This window comes from Calonectris borealis, chromosome 28 (genome assembly GCF_964195595.1).
Source record: "Calonectris borealis chromosome 28, bCalBor7.hap1.2, whole genome shotgun sequence".
Lineage (NCBI taxonomy): Eukaryota > Metazoa > Chordata > Aves > Procellariiformes > Procellariidae > Calonectris > Calonectris borealis.
The window spans coordinates 2,328,349-2,346,260 of NC_134339.1; the positions used below are offsets into that span (position 1 = coordinate 2,328,349).

Genomic DNA, 17,912 nt, shown 5'->3' on the forward strand with positions numbered 1-17,912 from the left:
CCACAGCCCCAGCCCTGAGCTCTGTACTGTGTGTTCAGGGTGTACCCCCACGACCATGGCTCTTCATGTGATGGCAGACAAAGCCCTTCTAGAAACAGACCTTGCCTTGTCCTGCCTCACACCACCCTGCCCAGAGTCAGAAGAAAGGAGCAGAGCCACACCAAGCTTCCCCTCCTGTCCTCTGAAGGCCCACCTTTCAGTAGTATCGAGACCTTGCCAACCGCATCACACAGGGACGGTTAATTGGCTTTAGGCTGCTAGTGCCACTCCCTGTCATGGCTGGGGCAAGCTCACACCAGCAGATCACAGAGCAGTGATCCTCATCCAACAGCCCTGTGAAAGTCCTGTACCTGTGCAGTTGCCTCCACTCCTGTCCAGTTCATAGCCATCATCACAGGCGCAGCGGAACATCCCGGGCAGGTTCTGGCAGGTCCCAAAGACACAGATATTCTGGAAGGTGCATTCATCAATGTCTGCAAAACAGGGAGAGCTGGGTACTCAGGATCTGGCAGAGTGAGGGCCAAGACAGACCTCTCCTGCTCCCATCTCAAAGCAGAGTCATAGCCCAGCTGTGGGTAACCCATCTCAGGATGGTTCTAGTGCCGTGGGATACCACCTCCTGGGCGAGCAGGACCAGGCGTGCTGTATGCCCTCTCCCCTCACCCCTGTTTTGCTGATTGTCCACATCTTGTATGGATCCTTGGCTCAGCCCAGCCTCTCTGCAGGCTGGGGACCAACTCCTGTAAGTGGAATAAGCTGGCACCTCAGGAGCCTTGCACCATCAGGTGATGGTGGGTCTTGCTGAGGTGGGTCTTGCTTAATAATGGATCAGGTTGGTGACAGTGCAGGGGAGAGACCAAGGAGGTGGACACTGGATCTCCTGGAGCAGCAGTCAAAACTCTGGGCACTTACCCTGGCAGGCCTTGCTGTCCTCTGTGGGATTGAAACCCATCTCGCACTCGCAGCGGTAACCCCCAGGTGCATTGAGACACTGTCCATTCTCACACAGGTTCACATTGTCCGCACACTCGTCCACATCTAGAGAGAGTCAAGCATGAGACTGACATGCTGTCCACCTGAAGATGGGACCTTCCCTCAGCTTGCCCAGAAAATTCCCACAAGCTTGTTCCCACCCCTCTGCTGGGAGGCTGGGAGGAGGGGGCTGCAATACTTCTCATTGCCTTGATCCTCCTCAAACACCTGCTGAGAAAAAGGTGGATCTCTGCTGAAGGTATCTGAGCAGGCTGCGGTGCAGGGCAGGCTGCAGTGGCTTTTGGGGGACATCTGGTTTGAGGAACCCCAGACACAGGTAGCCAGGTGCTGAGCCAGGCTGGTGGTTAAGAGGGGGTGACTTCATGTGCCAGCCGGATGCCCAAGCCACGTTCCTGCTGCCAGGTGAGTCTATGGGCCTCACCTGAGCAGGAGAAGCCATCCCCGTTGAAGCCCTCTCGGCAAGCACAGCGGTAGGAGCCTGGTGTGTTGACGCAGTTGGCGTTCAGGTTGCATTTGTGCTCTTCAGTTGCACACTCGTCCAGATCTGGGCAGGGAGAACACCCTTGTCAGTGTTTTGCCTCCAGCCTTTCCTCTGAGCCTGGGCAGCTAGTGTAGGGTCCAGGGGGGCACACAAATGGCCCAGGAGATTGCAGCCTCCGGGCATTTGGAGCACTCATGAGGCTCCACATCCCACAAATACATGCCCTCGCTCCCACATTCATGGCTTCACAGACACAGCTGCAGAGCCTGACAGTGCAACACCCGTACACCCACACCTACAGTCCCCCCTCTCTGTCACACACCCACACCTCTCCACACTTCCATAAATCCTCCTGCAGGGCTCCTGGAGGTCAAGAGCATTTTAAGTGCAGGTGTCAGCTCAACCCAGCCTTCACAGGTGCCCACAGAGCACCTGGACACACAAACACCCTCTCCTGGGATGAGAACTCACCGTTGCACTTCAGCCCATCTCCAAGCCAGCCTGTGCGACACTTGCATTTGAAGCTCCCAGGCACGTTGATGCAGGAGGCATGCATGTCGCAGTTGTGAGCCCCGATCTCGCATTCATCAATGTCTGCAGGAAGGAAGGACATCGGAGCTGACACAGCTCAGCTCTCCCAGGAGAGGAGGGGGCAGCCGGGTACAATCCTGCTAACGGGTCTGGGTACCAATGGCTCCTGGGAGTCTGAACCCCAGGGGATGGGAACAATGTGCTTTGGGGAACAGGCTGCCCGGAGTTGTACCCTTGAGCTGAAGAGCTGATCTGTGCTCACCCCTGGAAGATGAAGACAAAAGGAAGGGCAGGCCCTGGCTTGGCTATAAACTAGGAAAGTGTCAATTCCTGCCTGCAGCCTGCCTTCCTGGCAATCTGCCTGCCCAGGAGGGGCTCCCAGCACAACCACATCCCCAGGTGTCCTCACATCCCCAGTACAGGGATGGTGTTCTCCCCATAGCAGCTGCAAGAGGTGTTTGTGAGGGCTCCCACCAGCACCCCTAGCTCCAGGTCTGGTGAGTTCCCACCTGTACAGCCTGTGGTTCCCTTCTTGACAAAGTAGCCCAGCTGGCAGTGACAGATGAAGGAGCCCTTCGTGTTTTCACACTCGCCGTGCAGGCAGATGTTAGGGTTGAGATCACATTCATTCACATCTGCAGGAGAAAAAGGACTTGCTTGGAACACCACAAGAACCATGACGTGACTCTGGGGCAACCCTCTGTATCCCTTCCTCCATCCAACAGCAGCCTTGCGATGCAGTGCTGGCACATGCCCAGGGCACAGCCTTGTCCTCACCAATACAGGTCTTCATGTCCAGGGATGCCATGAAGCCATCGAAGCAGAGGCAGCGGTACTCCCCAGGGATGTTAGTGCACTGCCCACCATCACAGATGTCTGGATTATCCTCACATTCATCGATATCTAGAGAAAGGAGACCATTGCCAAAGTAAAGATGTTAGAACCAGTGAAAGGGTATTGTGGGAGCAGGAGGGGGCAGGAGGGAGTCACAGGAGGGGCTTTGGTCCAAATCATGTAGTTACAGGACTCTGGAGCCTGTCATGAGGGGCTGGACATTGCAGTGCAAAGCAAAAACATCTGTCCAGGGAAATCACCTCTCTGGAAGTGACTTAAGAATGAGACCCCCTCACCCTGAGGCCAACACTATGGCTGACTGGCAATGGACACTGAGGTCCCTGGGGCAGCACCTACGAGAGCTAAGCTGACTGCTCACCTGCGCACGATCTCTTGTCTGGCATCAATGCGTAGCCTTCACTGCAGCTGCATTCATAGCTGCCCTCCGAGTTGGAGCAGTGTGTGTCACAGCCGCCGTTGGTTATGGTGCACTCATCAATGTCTGGGGGAGAAGGGAGAGGTCAGGCAGCTGCTTGGGTCGCGGGCTGGGATACGTGCCTTGCACCAGAGCTGCTCAGAGAGAGTGCCGGTAACAGAGACAAGGTGGGAGAGGTGCTGAAGAGGAAACAAAGCTCCCCCAGCCAGAAGAAAGCACTTCTTGCCTTCTCTGCCAACCACTTGCAGCTCACAGTAGTTTCACAGCTGATGACAGCCCCTTACCAGTAGTGCCAACCTGGCTGTAGCTCAACCAGGAGGTTCCCCCCTTGCCTTACCCTCAGACACCCCACTGGGCATTATAAGAGGTATGAGGCCAGGAGGGTTCTAGATGCGTACTGGGGTCTTGGCACGGCTATTTTGGCAAAGGGGAGCACTCACCGACACAGCCCTGCCTGTCCAGCGTGGCCTGGAAGCCCGAATCACACGCACACTGGTAGGTACCAATGACGTTGACGCAGCGTCCGTTGCGACACAGGTTGTCACTAAGGGAGCATTCGTTGATATCTGCGGTGGGAAGAACAGTTTGAGCAGCCAGCCAAGTTGATGCCACGTTGAGCATCATTTGGTACCCATCCCTGGGTACCCCCCACCTACTGCTGTCCCAAACTGAATTTGTCATTGCCCCATTGGTCAGTCTTCAGTGAACAGCAGGTAGAACAACAGACATCAATAAATGCAATAAATGCAATAAATGCAATGAAACCCCAGGAGTGACCTCGGTCCCTCCTGGATGACTGTGTTTTACCCACGTATGGGATTGGAAGGAGAGATTCATGTGCCCAGCATGAGATCCAAGTCTCCCTATATCATTACCCTTGAATAGGCTCTGGTCATAACATAGCTTTCCATCATCTCACCTATGCAAGTGTTCCCTTCAGAAGTCAGCTCATGTCCAGGGGGGCAGATGCATTCAAAGCTGCCATCTGTGTTCATGCAGATGCCACCTCGGCACAACAGTGGGTCCCGCTCACACTCATTGATATCTGCAGAGAGTGACGTGAAATGTGGTGGATTGTCCCCTTTCCAGACAATGGGGTGGTGCTGGTGCCGTGCACCACAGTCCTATCACCAGAGATATATCCCAAAACAGAGGGACATTACAAAATTAACAGGGCACTGAATCCAGGGCTTGGGTGAGTCCAGTGGACTTACAGTTGAAGTATGCATTTTGGGAAATCGCAACTCTTGCCTTGACCTCAGTAGAATGTAAAGTGTAACATCAGGAGGAAAGAAGTTATTAGCTCTGTGCATGTTAGCCAGCAAGGACTAGAAGGATAGTTCCTAGATCACATCCCACCCAGCTTAGTGTATTTTCATGAGTCCCATCAGCAGAGGGAGAGTTCCTCGGAAAATGTATAGTTTGTTTGATAGAAGACTAACAGACAGGCTTTCTTAGTAACAGCCTTCAGAGTAGTTCCAGTATCACACACAGGGCTAGGAAATAGTCTGTACATTTCTGAAAAAAAAAATTCACATATGGACAAAGGGATTGAATTTACTAGGAACTGGAGAAATTCCTGAAATCGATTAAACTGCTGTGGGAGAGATGTGATCCAGCCAAAGATGAAACCAGGCTGCTGGCATTAAAAATGAAGAAAAAAAAAAATTTTTGAGAGAAAAGTTTATAAACGCCAGACTAAAAAACCCAAACAAGGGAAACTACTGGAACAGTGCACTGGTGATGGTTGGAAACAAAAGCCAACAGAAGGAGGAGATGAAGCACTGCAAGTATCGAAACTGGGAAGCCTTATTATCGATTCATTATCCATGGTCCCTGGAGAAAGTTCTTTGTGATCTACTGTGATATTGTACAGGTAACAGTCTTTGTGATACTCGTGGTGTTTCACAGTGCAATTTATGCCTTTCGGAAGGGCAACTGGATGAATCTGATCCTCTAACTTTGGAAACAGGAATCTGAGAATGAGGTTCTCTACTTTGGTCCCAGAATAGATTCAAAAGATTTTGCATTCTTGCATGCCCCTGGAATTGACTCGAGATGTCCTGCACTGACAGTAAGAGAGCAAAAAAAGGGAAGCCTCCCTGGAACTGCTCAGAGGATTCATCTGTCCACAGCTGTACTCTGAGAAATGTGCATTCAGAATACAAAGCCATTGGGTGTAACATAAATGAACTGAGGGAGCTAAAAAAATGCCCCCAAGAACCCCTTAGTGACAGCAGACAAAGGCACTGATGTCAGATATATTTAAAGAACCCATTTTCTTCTCATACGTTTATTTTTCTCATTCCAACCTTATAATTAAGAATGGAATCTTTCACCTTACTTGAATAAAACACTCCGTTGAGATTTTCAGCTTATCTACAGCTAAAGTGGACTGGAACACATCTGACAATGGGGGTGAGAGGCCCCTATCAAACAGTCCCACAAGACCCATGCCTCCAGTTCTCCGTGGTGGGAGACTGTTCCTAATGAACTGCAGGATGCAGGTTCAGTGCTGATGTTGTTTATCGCCAGGGGCTGGCAAGAATTCCTCCCTCATGAGGCTGAAGCCAAGTTCTTTTGCCAAACACAGGCGGGAAGAAGTTAATCCTTGACCACGGGAAATGCCACAGTGTCACAACACCCTTTGGGGTGAAATAACTCAATCCCCTATCACCTAGAAAAAATGATAAAGTGGAATTGTGCAGATAATAGTGAGCATTAAAAAAAAAAGAACAATGAAACACAACATCTTTATATAAAGATATCAGAAATCTCATTACATTGAAAGAAGTTAGCAAGCCATCAGTGGGGACTGTGACATTCTCAGTATCTCAGAAATGGAGGAGGAGAAGGAGTAAGATGATCAGCGTGAGCTGTGGTAACCCACACTACAAATTGTATGGAAAAGACAGAAAACCATGCCAGTGGCAGGGCGGTGATATATTTTAAAGAACCCAGAGAATCAAATATGAAAAATAAGTAATTGGTATTGAATCATGCCACAGATTGATGTGGTTTGAAAGTCCAAGCCAAAGCAGAAAGAGCAGAATATTAAGACTAGGTCAGTCAGACAAGTTAGTCTGGCTAGACAGACGAGAAGAGGAACATGGTATGCCAGGAATTAGAGGACAGCAACAGTCTGGCTGACTTGTTGGAGACGAACTGAGGTACTGAGGTCATTGATGGGATTTTTTAAGCTACAAACAAGAATTATTAAATTGAAAACAGATGAGAATCTGACAGAATAAAAACAAGCATCGGCCAGATGGGAGGAGCTGTAAAGAATTATCTGAGGATAAAGGAAGATTATATGGGCAGGTGAAAGGGAGCCCTTACAATTATAACTGGAAACAGAGTGGGGTAGAAGAATGCAAATGGTCTACCAGAACTTCTCACGAAGGACTTGATCTGTGCAAATGTTTGGGGAACTGGACAGTGGCCTGATTAATGGTTGAGGCTGGTATGAAATTGCTGCAGATTCAAATCCCAAGGAAAGCTGCAGAAACAGCAACAGTTGATTAGATATCACATGTAAGTGAGACCAGGTTGAGAGTCACTTTAGAAAAGATTCAGTGGAAAGCAGCCCAAGAAAAATTGTATGAATCAGCAAGATTCAGAGCTAGAAGAGACTCAAGCTATCAAATGGTGAACCTCCTGCTGAGCAAGGTATATCTCCATGTTCTCATGCCAGTGGAGGCATTTGATTTAATGGCACATGGCTGTAGGATATGCAATGACAGCGGGAGGCCAAGCAGTGCTATAAAGACCAAAGCTTAATATGTCTCCTAATATAGGAGTGGAAATAATAGGTCTATTAATCTCAGCAGTGATCTAATGATGATACAACTGACAGCTAGTTGCAAGGAACATATATTATCTAGAAAAGGGACCAAGCTACATGTAACTGGATTAAAATGACTGATGTGGTATGTGAGACATCATTTAGGGCAGGTAGATGAACGAAGTTAAGAAGACAACTGTGGTGGCGTGGATAGGGTGCCACACAAAAAGATCTACAAGTTGAGAAACATTCTGCAATGATGTTTGAAAATACATGGTTTAATGTAAGGGTTGAACATGATAATAACAATGTCTGGAGATCGGTGTACGTTTAGAGTGTGGATATGTAAATAATCACTGGCAGAATAAATAATAGATGGGTAACACAAGGCTGAAAAGAAGTGGAAGGAGATGAGACGTCACACAAAGGAAACAGCCAAGTGTGTATGAGAATTGGAGCTCGCAGCCATGGAGTTCAAGCTGCTGGCCTGGCAGAGCTCCACTGTGTACTAGCCAATCCCCAGTATAAAGGTTGCCATCTCCCTACGTAGCAGGAATGAAAATACCAGGCATGGATCCTGTCCCAGCTCAGTGGCAATGCCAGGCTCAAGCTCCAGCTGCTGGTGGCTGAAACAAGAGGAAAGGTTAGTGGCCAAGGTTTGGTGCAAGGGAAGGTCCAAGTGAAGGAAGAGTATGAGAAGAATGAACACTGTACAAGTACATGAACAAGTACAAGATGAAAGAGGAAATACAAGGTCTTAGGCTTATGTAAAAAAAGGAAGGCAACGTTGCACTGGGATTGCAGGGAAATGCCCTTTGGGTATAGCAAGCAGGAAAGGGATGGAAAGAACTTGAGAAAAGCTGGTTGGTGGCCCCATGGGCTCCCTGTGGGCTCCCACAGCTGAGGTAATGGTGGGCATGAGGTGGCAGGGCAGGACCAACGATGTCCCACGACTGTCATGGCAGGAAGAGCCCAGGATGCTCCTCTGGGCCTGGCACTATACCCAGAGTCCTCCCTGGTGCTGGCCTGAGCTGCCAGTCTCCTTCCCCAGCTCATGGGGCACCACCAGCCCAGGTGCTGGGCACAGGCTCTGGCCTCTGGTCCAGGAGGTCCTCATAAATAGAGGTCTCTGAGAGAAGGCTCCCAGTTTTGGCCCCAAGTCTGGCAACATTTTCATGGTCTTCCTTTCTCTGCCCAGTACAGAGCCCTGGGGCACCGCTAGCAGAGACAGCTTGGGGCCCATCACTGATGAACCACGTAAGGCAGGGCACCCATGCAGGAAGCAGAGGCTAGAGTTCTGTCTCTTTGCCCTCCTTCTCTGGAGGGGTCTGGGGCTCAAGCCAAGTCTTGCTGGGGACATGGCCTCTCCCTTTATGTCCTCCAGCTTAGACAGCCTGTGCTGTGTCTCATGAACCCCTAAATTCACTTTGCCTGTGCTTTGCTGTCCTCCCAGGGTTACATCTATGGTGCTCTCAGCTACATACACAGCATTCCTCTCTCTACACGTGCTGTCCTTCAGCCCAGCTCTGCCTTTGCAATCAAAGCAAGGCAGAAGACTCACTGCCCTGGGGAGAGCAGAGGCTGCAGGGGCTCTCTGCAGCACAGGGGCTCCCACAACTCGCCCAGAGGGCAATGAAGAGATTTGGCTTGATATCAGGGAACAGAGAGCCAGCCAGACAGGTAGCCGGACGGCCAGACACACAGAGAGCAGCATGGCATGAAGCCCTTTGTCAGATCTGGCACCAGCTACTTTCTTCCCTGTTGCAAAAGAGTAAGGGTGCTGCCCTGCCCCGGAGACGAGTCCTTACCCATGCAGTTCTTCATCATCATGAAGCCACTCTCGTAGCCTTCGAAGCACTCACACTCGAAGCTGCCCGGCCTGTTGACACAGGTGCCATGGCCACACAGGTCTGGTGAGATGCGGCACTCATCGATGTCTGTGGGGATGAAGACCAGCTTAGTGGAGTCAGGACAGACTACAAGCACCGCTACAGCTGGCACTGGGCCGCCTGTGCTGCACATCAAATTCAATGAACAAGGACTGGCAAGTCTGACCCAGCAGCCCAAGGAACTCCTCTTCCTGAAGGGAGTGACAGCAGTCAAGCTTTCCCTCTGGTGCAGGACTGATCATCCCATGAGCAGGAGGAGCCTTCTGCTCATGGTCCTGCCCTTGGCTTCTCAGCATGTCCCTAAGATAACTGCCGTGTCTCCTCTGGGTACCACCATCATGCTAAGCATCCCACAAAGCAGGCAAGGCAGCAAGATGGGAAGAGTGGTCCAGAGGGGGGGCTACTCTTCCCTTACCTGTGCAGTTCCTTTCCTCAGCATCCAAAGCAAAGCCATTGCCACAGAGACACCTGAAGCTGCCAATGGTGTTCCGACAGGTCCCATGAGTGCACAGGCCAGAGAAGACCTTACATTCATTCACATCTGTGGGTGAAGGCAGAACAGCGGTGTTTCAGGGAGGGGGTGTCTGCAATGAACCTGGGTCCCAGGGCAGGCAGCAGGTTCCTTGGGCTGTAGCTGAGATGGGCTAAGCACAGCCCACGATGAGCAGCTCCCCTCTTTCTTCTCACCTTTGTAGAAGGGCCTTCCTGAAAGCACGTCTCCTCGGTTGGCAAAGCCGGGTCCCCTCGGGCAGATGGCCTTGTACTCGCTGGAGCCGACCTTGGGACATTCTTCACAATCGATGCCCCAGGCTGAGCCCACAGAACAGCAGCACATGTCGATCCGGTACTTGCCTGGCAGAGGCTCTGTGCACTCATCTTCATCCCACTTCATGTAGCACTGTTCCACACGCACATCTGGTGAGAGAGCAAAGCTGAGCCCTTGCCTGCAGCACCTAACCTCTGGTAAAACCAGAGATACCATTTTCTGTGACATAGTTAGCAAGGTTCCTGGAACAGCTTTGGCTGGGGCATCCTCCAAACAATGCCCAGGTATGGGCCATTTGGATGAGGCCACCTTGTTTGGGATGCTATGAGAGATGTAATAGTATGGACATGGCCAGAGAATGGACCCTCCATGGTGTAGTTAGTAGTGCAGATGGCCCCTATGAAGGGCAAAGGTTTGTCACTGTGTGCCCAGAAAGCAGCCAGGAGTTACTTTAGGGCTGCTGGGCCATGTCATTAACCAGTTAGGTTACCTATTGGGCTGCCCCTGAAGTCCACTCAAGGACAACGATTGCATTACTGGCTGGACCCGGGGACATGAAGTTATGGCAGCCTTGCCTTGGTTAGACTGCTGCGTTTGGCCGCCCTTACGAGGCATGATGTGCCATCACTCAATTCCCAAGACTGCTGCACGTGGGTAGGGGGTGGCTGGACCTCTGTAGAGAGGGCTGGACAGAGGCCAGGGTCTGGGTGACATGAGGTGTCCTTACCCACACATGTCCTAGCAGTGCCGTCAAGGGTCAGTCCTTCTGGACACTCGCACCGAAAGGAGCCAGCCGTGTTCACGCAGCGTCCATTCGGGCAGACGCCAGGGAAGACCTCGCACTCATTCACATCTGTTGGCACAAAAGCAAGAGACGGGCATGAGAGGGGCACATGGCCAAGCTCAGTATGGCCTTGAGGGGCTCCTGGAGGAGGCAGAAGGAGCCCAGAGCTGCCCACCAGGCTAAAACTGGCAACTTGTCGCAATGAAAAACATGTGCAGCCACAGCCACAGCCATGTCCAGACACTTTTGCAAGGAGGCTGCATTACAAAGCCTTGTCAGAGACAGACAGACAGACAGGGTGATCCTGTTGCACATGTCCATAGTTGGCACAGCACCGACAGAGCGGCACCAGCACTCACAAACCTGAGTACTGCTGATGGAGCAGCTAAACCTGGAAACCCATTTCCAGGCACATGAATGACCAGAAAATCATCAGTAGTAGTCAGCATGGGGAAGTCATGCTTGACAAAATTCTATGATGCAATGACTGGCCTGGTAGATGAGGGAAGAGTGGCGGATATTGTCTACCTAGCCTTCAGTAAGGCCTTTGACACTGTCTCCCATAAGATCCTCATAGACAAGCTGTTGATGCACGGGCTGGACGAGCAGACAGTGAGGTAGATTGGAAACTGGCTGAATGGCTGGGCCCAGAGAATGGTGTTCAGTGGCATAAAGTCTAGTTGGAGGCCAGCAACTAGCTGTGTACCTCAGGGGTCAATACTGGGTCTGATCCTGTTCAACATCTTCATTAGTTATCTGAATGATGGGCTAAAGTGTGTCCTCAGCAAATTTGCAGATGATACAAAACTGGGAGGAGAATACACCAGAAGGTCATGCTGCCATCTGGAGGGACCTTAGCAGGCTGGAGAAATGGGCTGCCAGAAACCTCATGCAGTTGAACAAGAAGTGCAAAGTTCTGCACTTGGGGAGGATCAGCTCCATGCGCCAATATACGCCGGAGGTCACCCAGCTCGAAAGCAGCTTAGCAGAAAAGGACCTGGGGGTTCTGGTGGACACCAAGTTGAACATGAGTGTCAGCAATGTGCCCGGCTGCAAAGAAGGCTAATGATATCCTGGGCTGCATCAGGAGGAGTGTTGCCAGCAGGTCGGGGGAGGAGATCCTTCCCCTCTACTCAGCATTGGTGAAGCCACACCTGGAGTGCTGTGTCCAGTTCCAGGCTCCTCAGTACAAGAGAGAGATGGACATACTGGAGATAGTCCAACAAGGGCCAGACTCAAGGATGCAGGATAGCAACAAATAAACAATGACCATGTTCCCAATAAAAAAAAGTCTTCTGCGTCCTGCAGCACTTTACCTTCACACGTGACCCCCTTCATCCTAGCATATCCCCGGGGACAGGCAGTATCTGCAAGAAAACAGAGGAACGTCAGCAAAGAAATGGGCTGCATCCTGTCTTCCTGATCTCTGAGCCAAGCAGAGCCTTACCGATCTCACAGCGCTCACAGGGGCTGCCCCACGCTGCCCCCAGCGTAGCACAGCACTCCGATTTCAGCGTGGCCCCGTTGATGTTCACCTCGCAACGCCCATCCTGGATGTTCAGCCAGCATGTCCCTTTCATGCTGTCTGTAGGGGCAAAGACAAGGCGTGAGTGAAGAGCTGCTCCTTGGCGGAGGTTCCCAGCTTCATGGCAGCCAGGCTGACACAAGAAGCAGCTAGGAGAAACTATCCCTGAGCTGCAACGTGACTATTGCTCTCTGATGTCACATTATCTTTTAGGCTGTGGGGCCAAGCACTTTGCAGCATGGACACAAGCTGTGCTGGACCTCAGAGCCCTGTCCCACTGCTGTGCTGTGGAGCAGCATTTCTGTGCTCTCTGATACAACTGCTATTGCCTCAGTTCTGTGTCCTCCCTTTTCCTAGTCCCAGCCTGCTCCTCTTCTGGGTAGAAATAGTCCCTTCTCTCCAGCTGCCCCAGTGATGCCTTGCAAGGCCCTGATCATCCAGGAGTGGGAAGTAGGTACCTTCTTACCATTTTGATGAGAAGGGATCTACTTCATCTTGATGTGCCTTAATGTCAGCACACTACAAACCCATCTGGTGAATGAGAACCCACCATCCTGATGCCCTGCAAGATCCCCTGGGACCCCAGGTCTGTGCTTTGTCTTGCGGCCCCACAGTTGGGGATTTCCGTGTCTGCCACACGCTGCTCAGAGCACCGCGTGAGGTTGCAGCTTTTCAGGCTCCCTGGATGCATGAGAGACGTTAATTGTTAACAACAACCAAGGAAACACCAGGTGAGAAAGGGAGGCCTCAAAGGATCCCCATCCCTAAGGCAGGAGCATGGGACTTGCTTCAGATGAACAACAAGGGGTGCTGATGGGCACTGCTGACATCAGAGCTGCCTCCAGAAGGCCACATCCTTACCCACGCAGATGGTGCCACTGGGGTCCAGCTTGCTGCCTGGGGAGCACTCGCAAGCGAAGGAGCCAGCATTGTTCCTGCAGACACCGTTCACACAAGGGTTAGAGGTGCACTCGTTGATATCTGCGGGAAGAAAGGGACTGTCACTGCAGTGAGTGCCATGGGACCTGTTTTCCAGGCCAGAGACTGGAGGAGATGAGAAGCAAAAAACACGAAGAAAGGAGTTTTTCAGTTGTTCAGAGGATCACCAGTCCAGGCCATAGGAGTCCTGCATGAATGCACCATCTCAAGGGGAACAGGCACTGACAGCAGACACCGTGAAATTAGTGAACTTCTTCAGGATTGAGGGAATGGATGGATTGAGGGTTGTTGGTGCAGCAACTGGGAAATGATGGACTTGCTCGCTCAGGGCTGCTCCTGGCTAAGATGGGAGCAGCCACAGTGCTGAATGTACCAGTCTGAACCAGATGTGAGGCTACATAGCATTTGCCATTTTTCACCTTCTTTACAGAAAATAATTTTTTTTGTCTAAACAGACATTTGTGTGCAAAGTGCCAGTTCTCAAATGCTTGAGGATTTTGTGGTCAGGAAACAGTTTCCCCCACTCCAAACTGTAAGCTTTCAATCAAATCCCCAAAACTTGCAATTTTGGTCAGGTTTTAGCTAAAATTTTGGGGGTGTAGAGGAAATTGTTCTGGGTTTCAGTGACTGAAAAGCCCAGATGTTCTGGGTTCGGATGCCCACTATTTTGAATGAAGTGTGAAATTTCGCGCTAGGGAAAAAAAAAAGCCAAACCCACAAACCCAAAGCCTGGACCTGCTCCAGTCCAAACCACTGCGGTCAAAAGGGAACCAAAGATACATTAGACCTTGAGCTCTCTTTCAGGCAGGACCTCAGGCCATAGCTCTTTACATCTTATGAAGATGTTCTCCGTTGCCTTCAGAGCCACATTACCTTCACAGGTATCTGTCTCCGTCCTGAAGACAAAGCCCTTGGGGCAGGTGCAGGTGTAGCTGCCGGGTGTGTTGCGGCACAGTCCGTTGTCACACAGCAAACGATTGACAGTGCATTCATCAACGTCTGTGGGCAGAGAGATGGCTTTCTGAGCTACAACACCAGCATCCACTCTTCTACTCTGCCAGCCCTACAGACCTCTGGCAGCCTGAGAGGCACAGAAATGCAGTACCGTCCTCAAAGCAAAACAATGTGGAAAGTATGTTAAATCACGTACGTGTAGTTTCTCGAATAGCACCTTGTGCTCTTCCATGTGGACAAGGCAGCCCTGAACGGGGACAGCGCTCGAGGGCATCAGCTGCTGTATCACCTCAGCTGGAGGTCTGCATCTGGCTCCCAGCCTCATACGCTGGGTGCGTGCCACCCTCTCCCCACCAGCACTGAGCTCCTGGTTCCCTATGCCACTCCGAGCTCGCGCTGCCGTGAACTCACCCACACAGTTCTTGCCCGTGGGATCTGACTCGTAGCCCAAGTTGCAGATACAGCGGTAGCTTCCACGCAGGTTCTCGCACATGCCATTGGGGCAGATGTCTGGGTTGAGGGCACATTCATTGATGTCTGCCCAGAGAAAGAGGTCAAATTAGATGGACCATGGCAAACGCAAATATAAAAAACTTCCACCCCCTAATTCTTCATTGCTCCTTGGTGTCAATAGCCAGGGGGGCACCCCTCTGCAGAAATCCCTCCTTCCTGTCGTACCTACCCTCCTGGTTTGACCCAGTAGGCCCTGGGGAGCCTTGTTCCTCTCCTCTTGGTGCTGAGGAGCTGGGCATCTTTGTCCTGGGGATACACAGCTGATCTAGCTTAGGGCTCTGAGCTCAGGAGGAGAGAACTGGATAAGTGGTTGAGATAAGCCCAGACTCCGTTCCATATCAAGAGCTCTCAGGTCCTTCTATTATGTTCCTGAGTCTCCTTACAGTACCTCCACCCCAGGTACTCAGGTCAGACTATTTAATTAACCCTCCTACTGGAAAAGGTGAGAGGAAGAAGCTGTCTGTAAGGTGCTGTGAGCAGGATGCTGGGGCCAACTGGGGTAAGGGCACAGCATGATGGACAACCTGCCTATGCATACACAGCCCTACCACAGGGGACCGCTGCCTGGGGCAGAACAGGGCAAGGAGTACTCGGACATGTTGGAGAGCATGCTGTGGGCAGCTGGGCTGGCAGAGGGTCATGTCCATGGTTAGATGGTCACAGCAAAGCCCTCCCAATGGCAAAGTCCCTGTATCTTCTAGCCCAGCCATGGTCCCCAAGCTGAGAGCTTGCACAGACTCCTTGACCACGCAGCTGCCAGGCTGGAAGAAGTCCTGATCAGGCCAAAGTAAATTTCCTTTCCCTATTGCTGACATAAAGAGTTGTCTGAAAGCAGCTTGGGCAGTCTGGAAAGAGAGGTGAGGACCTGTGACCTCTGCCTGGTTCCTGGCCCTGGAGAACGTGTGGTGGTGGCAGGGCAGGGACAGAGGGGAGAGTTACGTTTGGGTGAGGGCAGAGGCCAACGCCTGCAGGATGTCAAAACCTCAGCTTCAAAGATTTGCAAAGTGCCTTGGACAAATCTGCCTCAAACCAAGAGATTTTTGGATGGTTCTGCAGCAAGGTGTGGTGGGTACCACAGCCCCTGCTGCCCAGGCGCTTGGTGGTTGGGCTCAGGTCTGCAGGGCATCTGGCAGGGACAGCATTGGGCATCTCTGCCATCACCCACCTCCTGCCTGCCCCCCCGTCAGCAGCACCAAGGGCCCTGTGCATGTGGACAGTAACCCAGAAGGGCGGCAGCCAGGTGGACAGCATCTCTTCCTCTGCACCAGATCATCTCACCACCTTTTTGGAGCAAAGTTCTGGTACCCAGGCAAAGAGATTTTACCCTGGAGAGAACCAGCCTCCACACAGAACAGGGCAGTTTTGTGTTTGTACAGCAGTGTCCTCGCAGTGCCACATGGCAAGCAGCCCAGGCCAGGGCTGGGCTTTTGTCTCCACGCAGTTGGAGTTCAGTTACATCCCCAGGGAAATGCAACCCCGGAGAGCGCTGAGTGCATATAGTCCTGGCTGCGGACAGCGACGGGCTGACCAGAGCATGTCTGACGTTAGCTTCTTGCTAGAAAGCGTCTTATCGTTAGCCTGAGACTGACTTTGGCCAAGACACGGTGCCCTGGAAGGAAGCCCAAGAAGCCACCAGGGTTTTGCCTCTGGCTCATTCCCATTTGGAAAGTTTTGAAAGGCCGTAGCTATCTGGCTGCTTTGCGCTCTTCCTGCTGATCCAAGCACTGCCCAGGGCTGGCAGCGCAGCCGCCTGCCTGACCTCTTGCACAGCTGTCTAATTCAAAGCAGCCCCTTGGCAACACACCCCAACACGCGCTTATCACCTCCCTCTCCCTGGAAGACTGTGAACCCTCTTCTCCCGCGACCAGGGAGCCGGAGGGCAGAGGAGGAAAACAAGCAAGAGGATGCAATTGGTCACGGTCTTCGTTCCCATCAAAGCAGGGAGTAAAGCCAAACTCTGTGTGTGCATCCACAGAAATGTACTTCCCACAGGGTGCCAGGAATCAACCACTTGATTCAATTCAATACACAGTCCTCAGGGATGCTTGCTCAACGTTAACTGATGGTGCTTTAGGGAGGAGGAAAAACCCACAGCACCCCTCTCCGCCTGTGCCCAAGCTCACGTCCCACCCACAGACACTCACGAACACAGAGGTAGGTTCTTGCATGCACTTACACCCACCCAGGCTAGGCAAGCTACCCTGCGCTTACTCACAAACAGCTCTCGCATACATGGGCGTAACGTGCTAACTCTCCAGCACACCCTCCGCGGTGCCAAGTCTCTCATGGCACACGCTCCCACAGTCACACAGATGCACGCACACGCCGTTAAAAGCAGCTGAGAGAAAGAGCTGAGTGTGACATTAGATGTGCCTGACTAGGATATGGTCCGTGGGATGCACATACCTCTGCCATCAGCTGTTATTCCAATGCCGCTGCTGCAGAGTGCCTGGAATTCAGCTGTGTAGAAAGCACAACAGAGCCATCAGCTTTTCTAGACAGTTCACGCACACTGATATTAAATCTGGGTAACATTGGATTTATTGTTCGTTTGTCAGAATGTCATCTGTGGGCTTCCAAGCAGTGTCTGTTTATACTTATGCAATGTGTATTTTAGAGTTGATACTCGCAGTTAGTAGTCCAACACTGTGAGAATCCCTGCAATGAGATCAGCATCAGATTCGTGGATCCAACCTAAACTTATTGACTGCACGGCATCCCTTTCCCCCTGCCTATGGCCTTCCCACGTCACTTCCAAGCTGCCTGAGCCATCGCAGGGACCTGTCAGGGACCCAGAGTGTCTCTGAGCACCTTCCTGGCTTTTTGCAAACTCAGATGGAAGAGGAGCTCACCAGAGTTTTTGGCCGGACAGGGTTGGCAGGGCTCTCCGAAGCCATGGTCTGGGTTAGCACAGCAGCACTCAGACTTGGTGACTGCTCCCGGAAAGGGACGAGCACACGTGCCCTTTTTAATGCCTCCGTAGCAGGTGCTGCGCATGTGGGTGTCCACACAGACTCGTCCATCCACCCCGATCGCCAGGCCCCCGAGGCACTCGCAGCGGAAGGAGCCCTCTGTGTTAATGCACCAGCCGTTCATACAGATTCCTGGCGTCTCGCACTCATCGATGTCTGAAAGAGGAAGCACAAACGGGCTGTTACCTACCCACAGGCAGCAGGACACACAGACAGGGGCTTTGGACTATTTTGCAGGGAGACTCAGAGACTAAGGGGGAACCAGAGGTGCAGTTTAGAGCATCACATTCCCTGCACGCTCTGCTGGTTGTCCTTGATGGTTCAAGGGAAGGAACAGGGATCTGGGCTTCCTCAATCTCCTGAGACCCAGCCCCTTCTCAGAGTAGCAGGGTCTGGTTTCTGCTCTGTTAACAGGGCAGTGACCCAGAGAATTCACCCTGTGTGACAGCAGCCTATCAAAGAAATGTTATGTTCTTCTCCTCCTCCCCCTTTCTCCACTCTGCCTTCACAT

At 51.8% G+C, this 17,912-nt stretch overlaps 1 protein-coding gene across 1 annotated transcript in view; it reads right to left on the reverse strand.

Annotated features, from left to right (window-relative positions):
• Positions 1-17,912, reverse strand: part of FBN3 (fibrillin 3) — a 110,829-nt gene that overhangs the window by 18,014 nt on the left and 74,903 nt on the right. Inside the window, exons 15-34 of the mRNA XM_075175372.1 lie at positions 17,282-17,557; positions 16,836-16,889; positions 14,328-14,453; positions 13,836-13,961; positions 12,885-13,004; positions 11,946-12,083; positions 11,815-11,865; positions 10,442-10,567; positions 9,636-9,863; positions 9,364-9,489; positions 8,868-8,996; positions 4,195-4,320; positions 3,716-3,841; positions 3,219-3,341; positions 2,783-2,908; positions 2,515-2,640; positions 1,946-2,068; positions 1,415-1,537; positions 913-1,038; positions 351-473 (exon numbers count right to left, since the gene is read on the reverse strand). Coding sequence (XP_075031473.1) covers positions 351-473; positions 913-1,038; positions 1,415-1,537; positions 1,946-2,068; positions 2,515-2,640; positions 2,783-2,908; positions 3,219-3,341; positions 3,716-3,841; positions 4,195-4,320; positions 8,868-8,996; positions 9,364-9,489; positions 9,636-9,863; positions 10,442-10,567; positions 11,815-11,865; positions 11,946-12,083; positions 12,885-13,004; positions 13,836-13,961; positions 14,328-14,453; positions 16,836-16,889; positions 17,282-17,557 — 2,622 coding nt within the window. The remainder of the gene's footprint in view (positions 1-350; positions 474-912; positions 1,039-1,414; positions 1,538-1,945; positions 2,069-2,514; positions 2,641-2,782; positions 2,909-3,218; positions 3,342-3,715; positions 3,842-4,194; positions 4,321-8,867; positions 8,997-9,363; positions 9,490-9,635; positions 9,864-10,441; positions 10,568-11,814; positions 11,866-11,945; positions 12,084-12,884; positions 13,005-13,835; positions 13,962-14,327; positions 14,454-16,835; positions 16,890-17,281; positions 17,558-17,912) is intronic.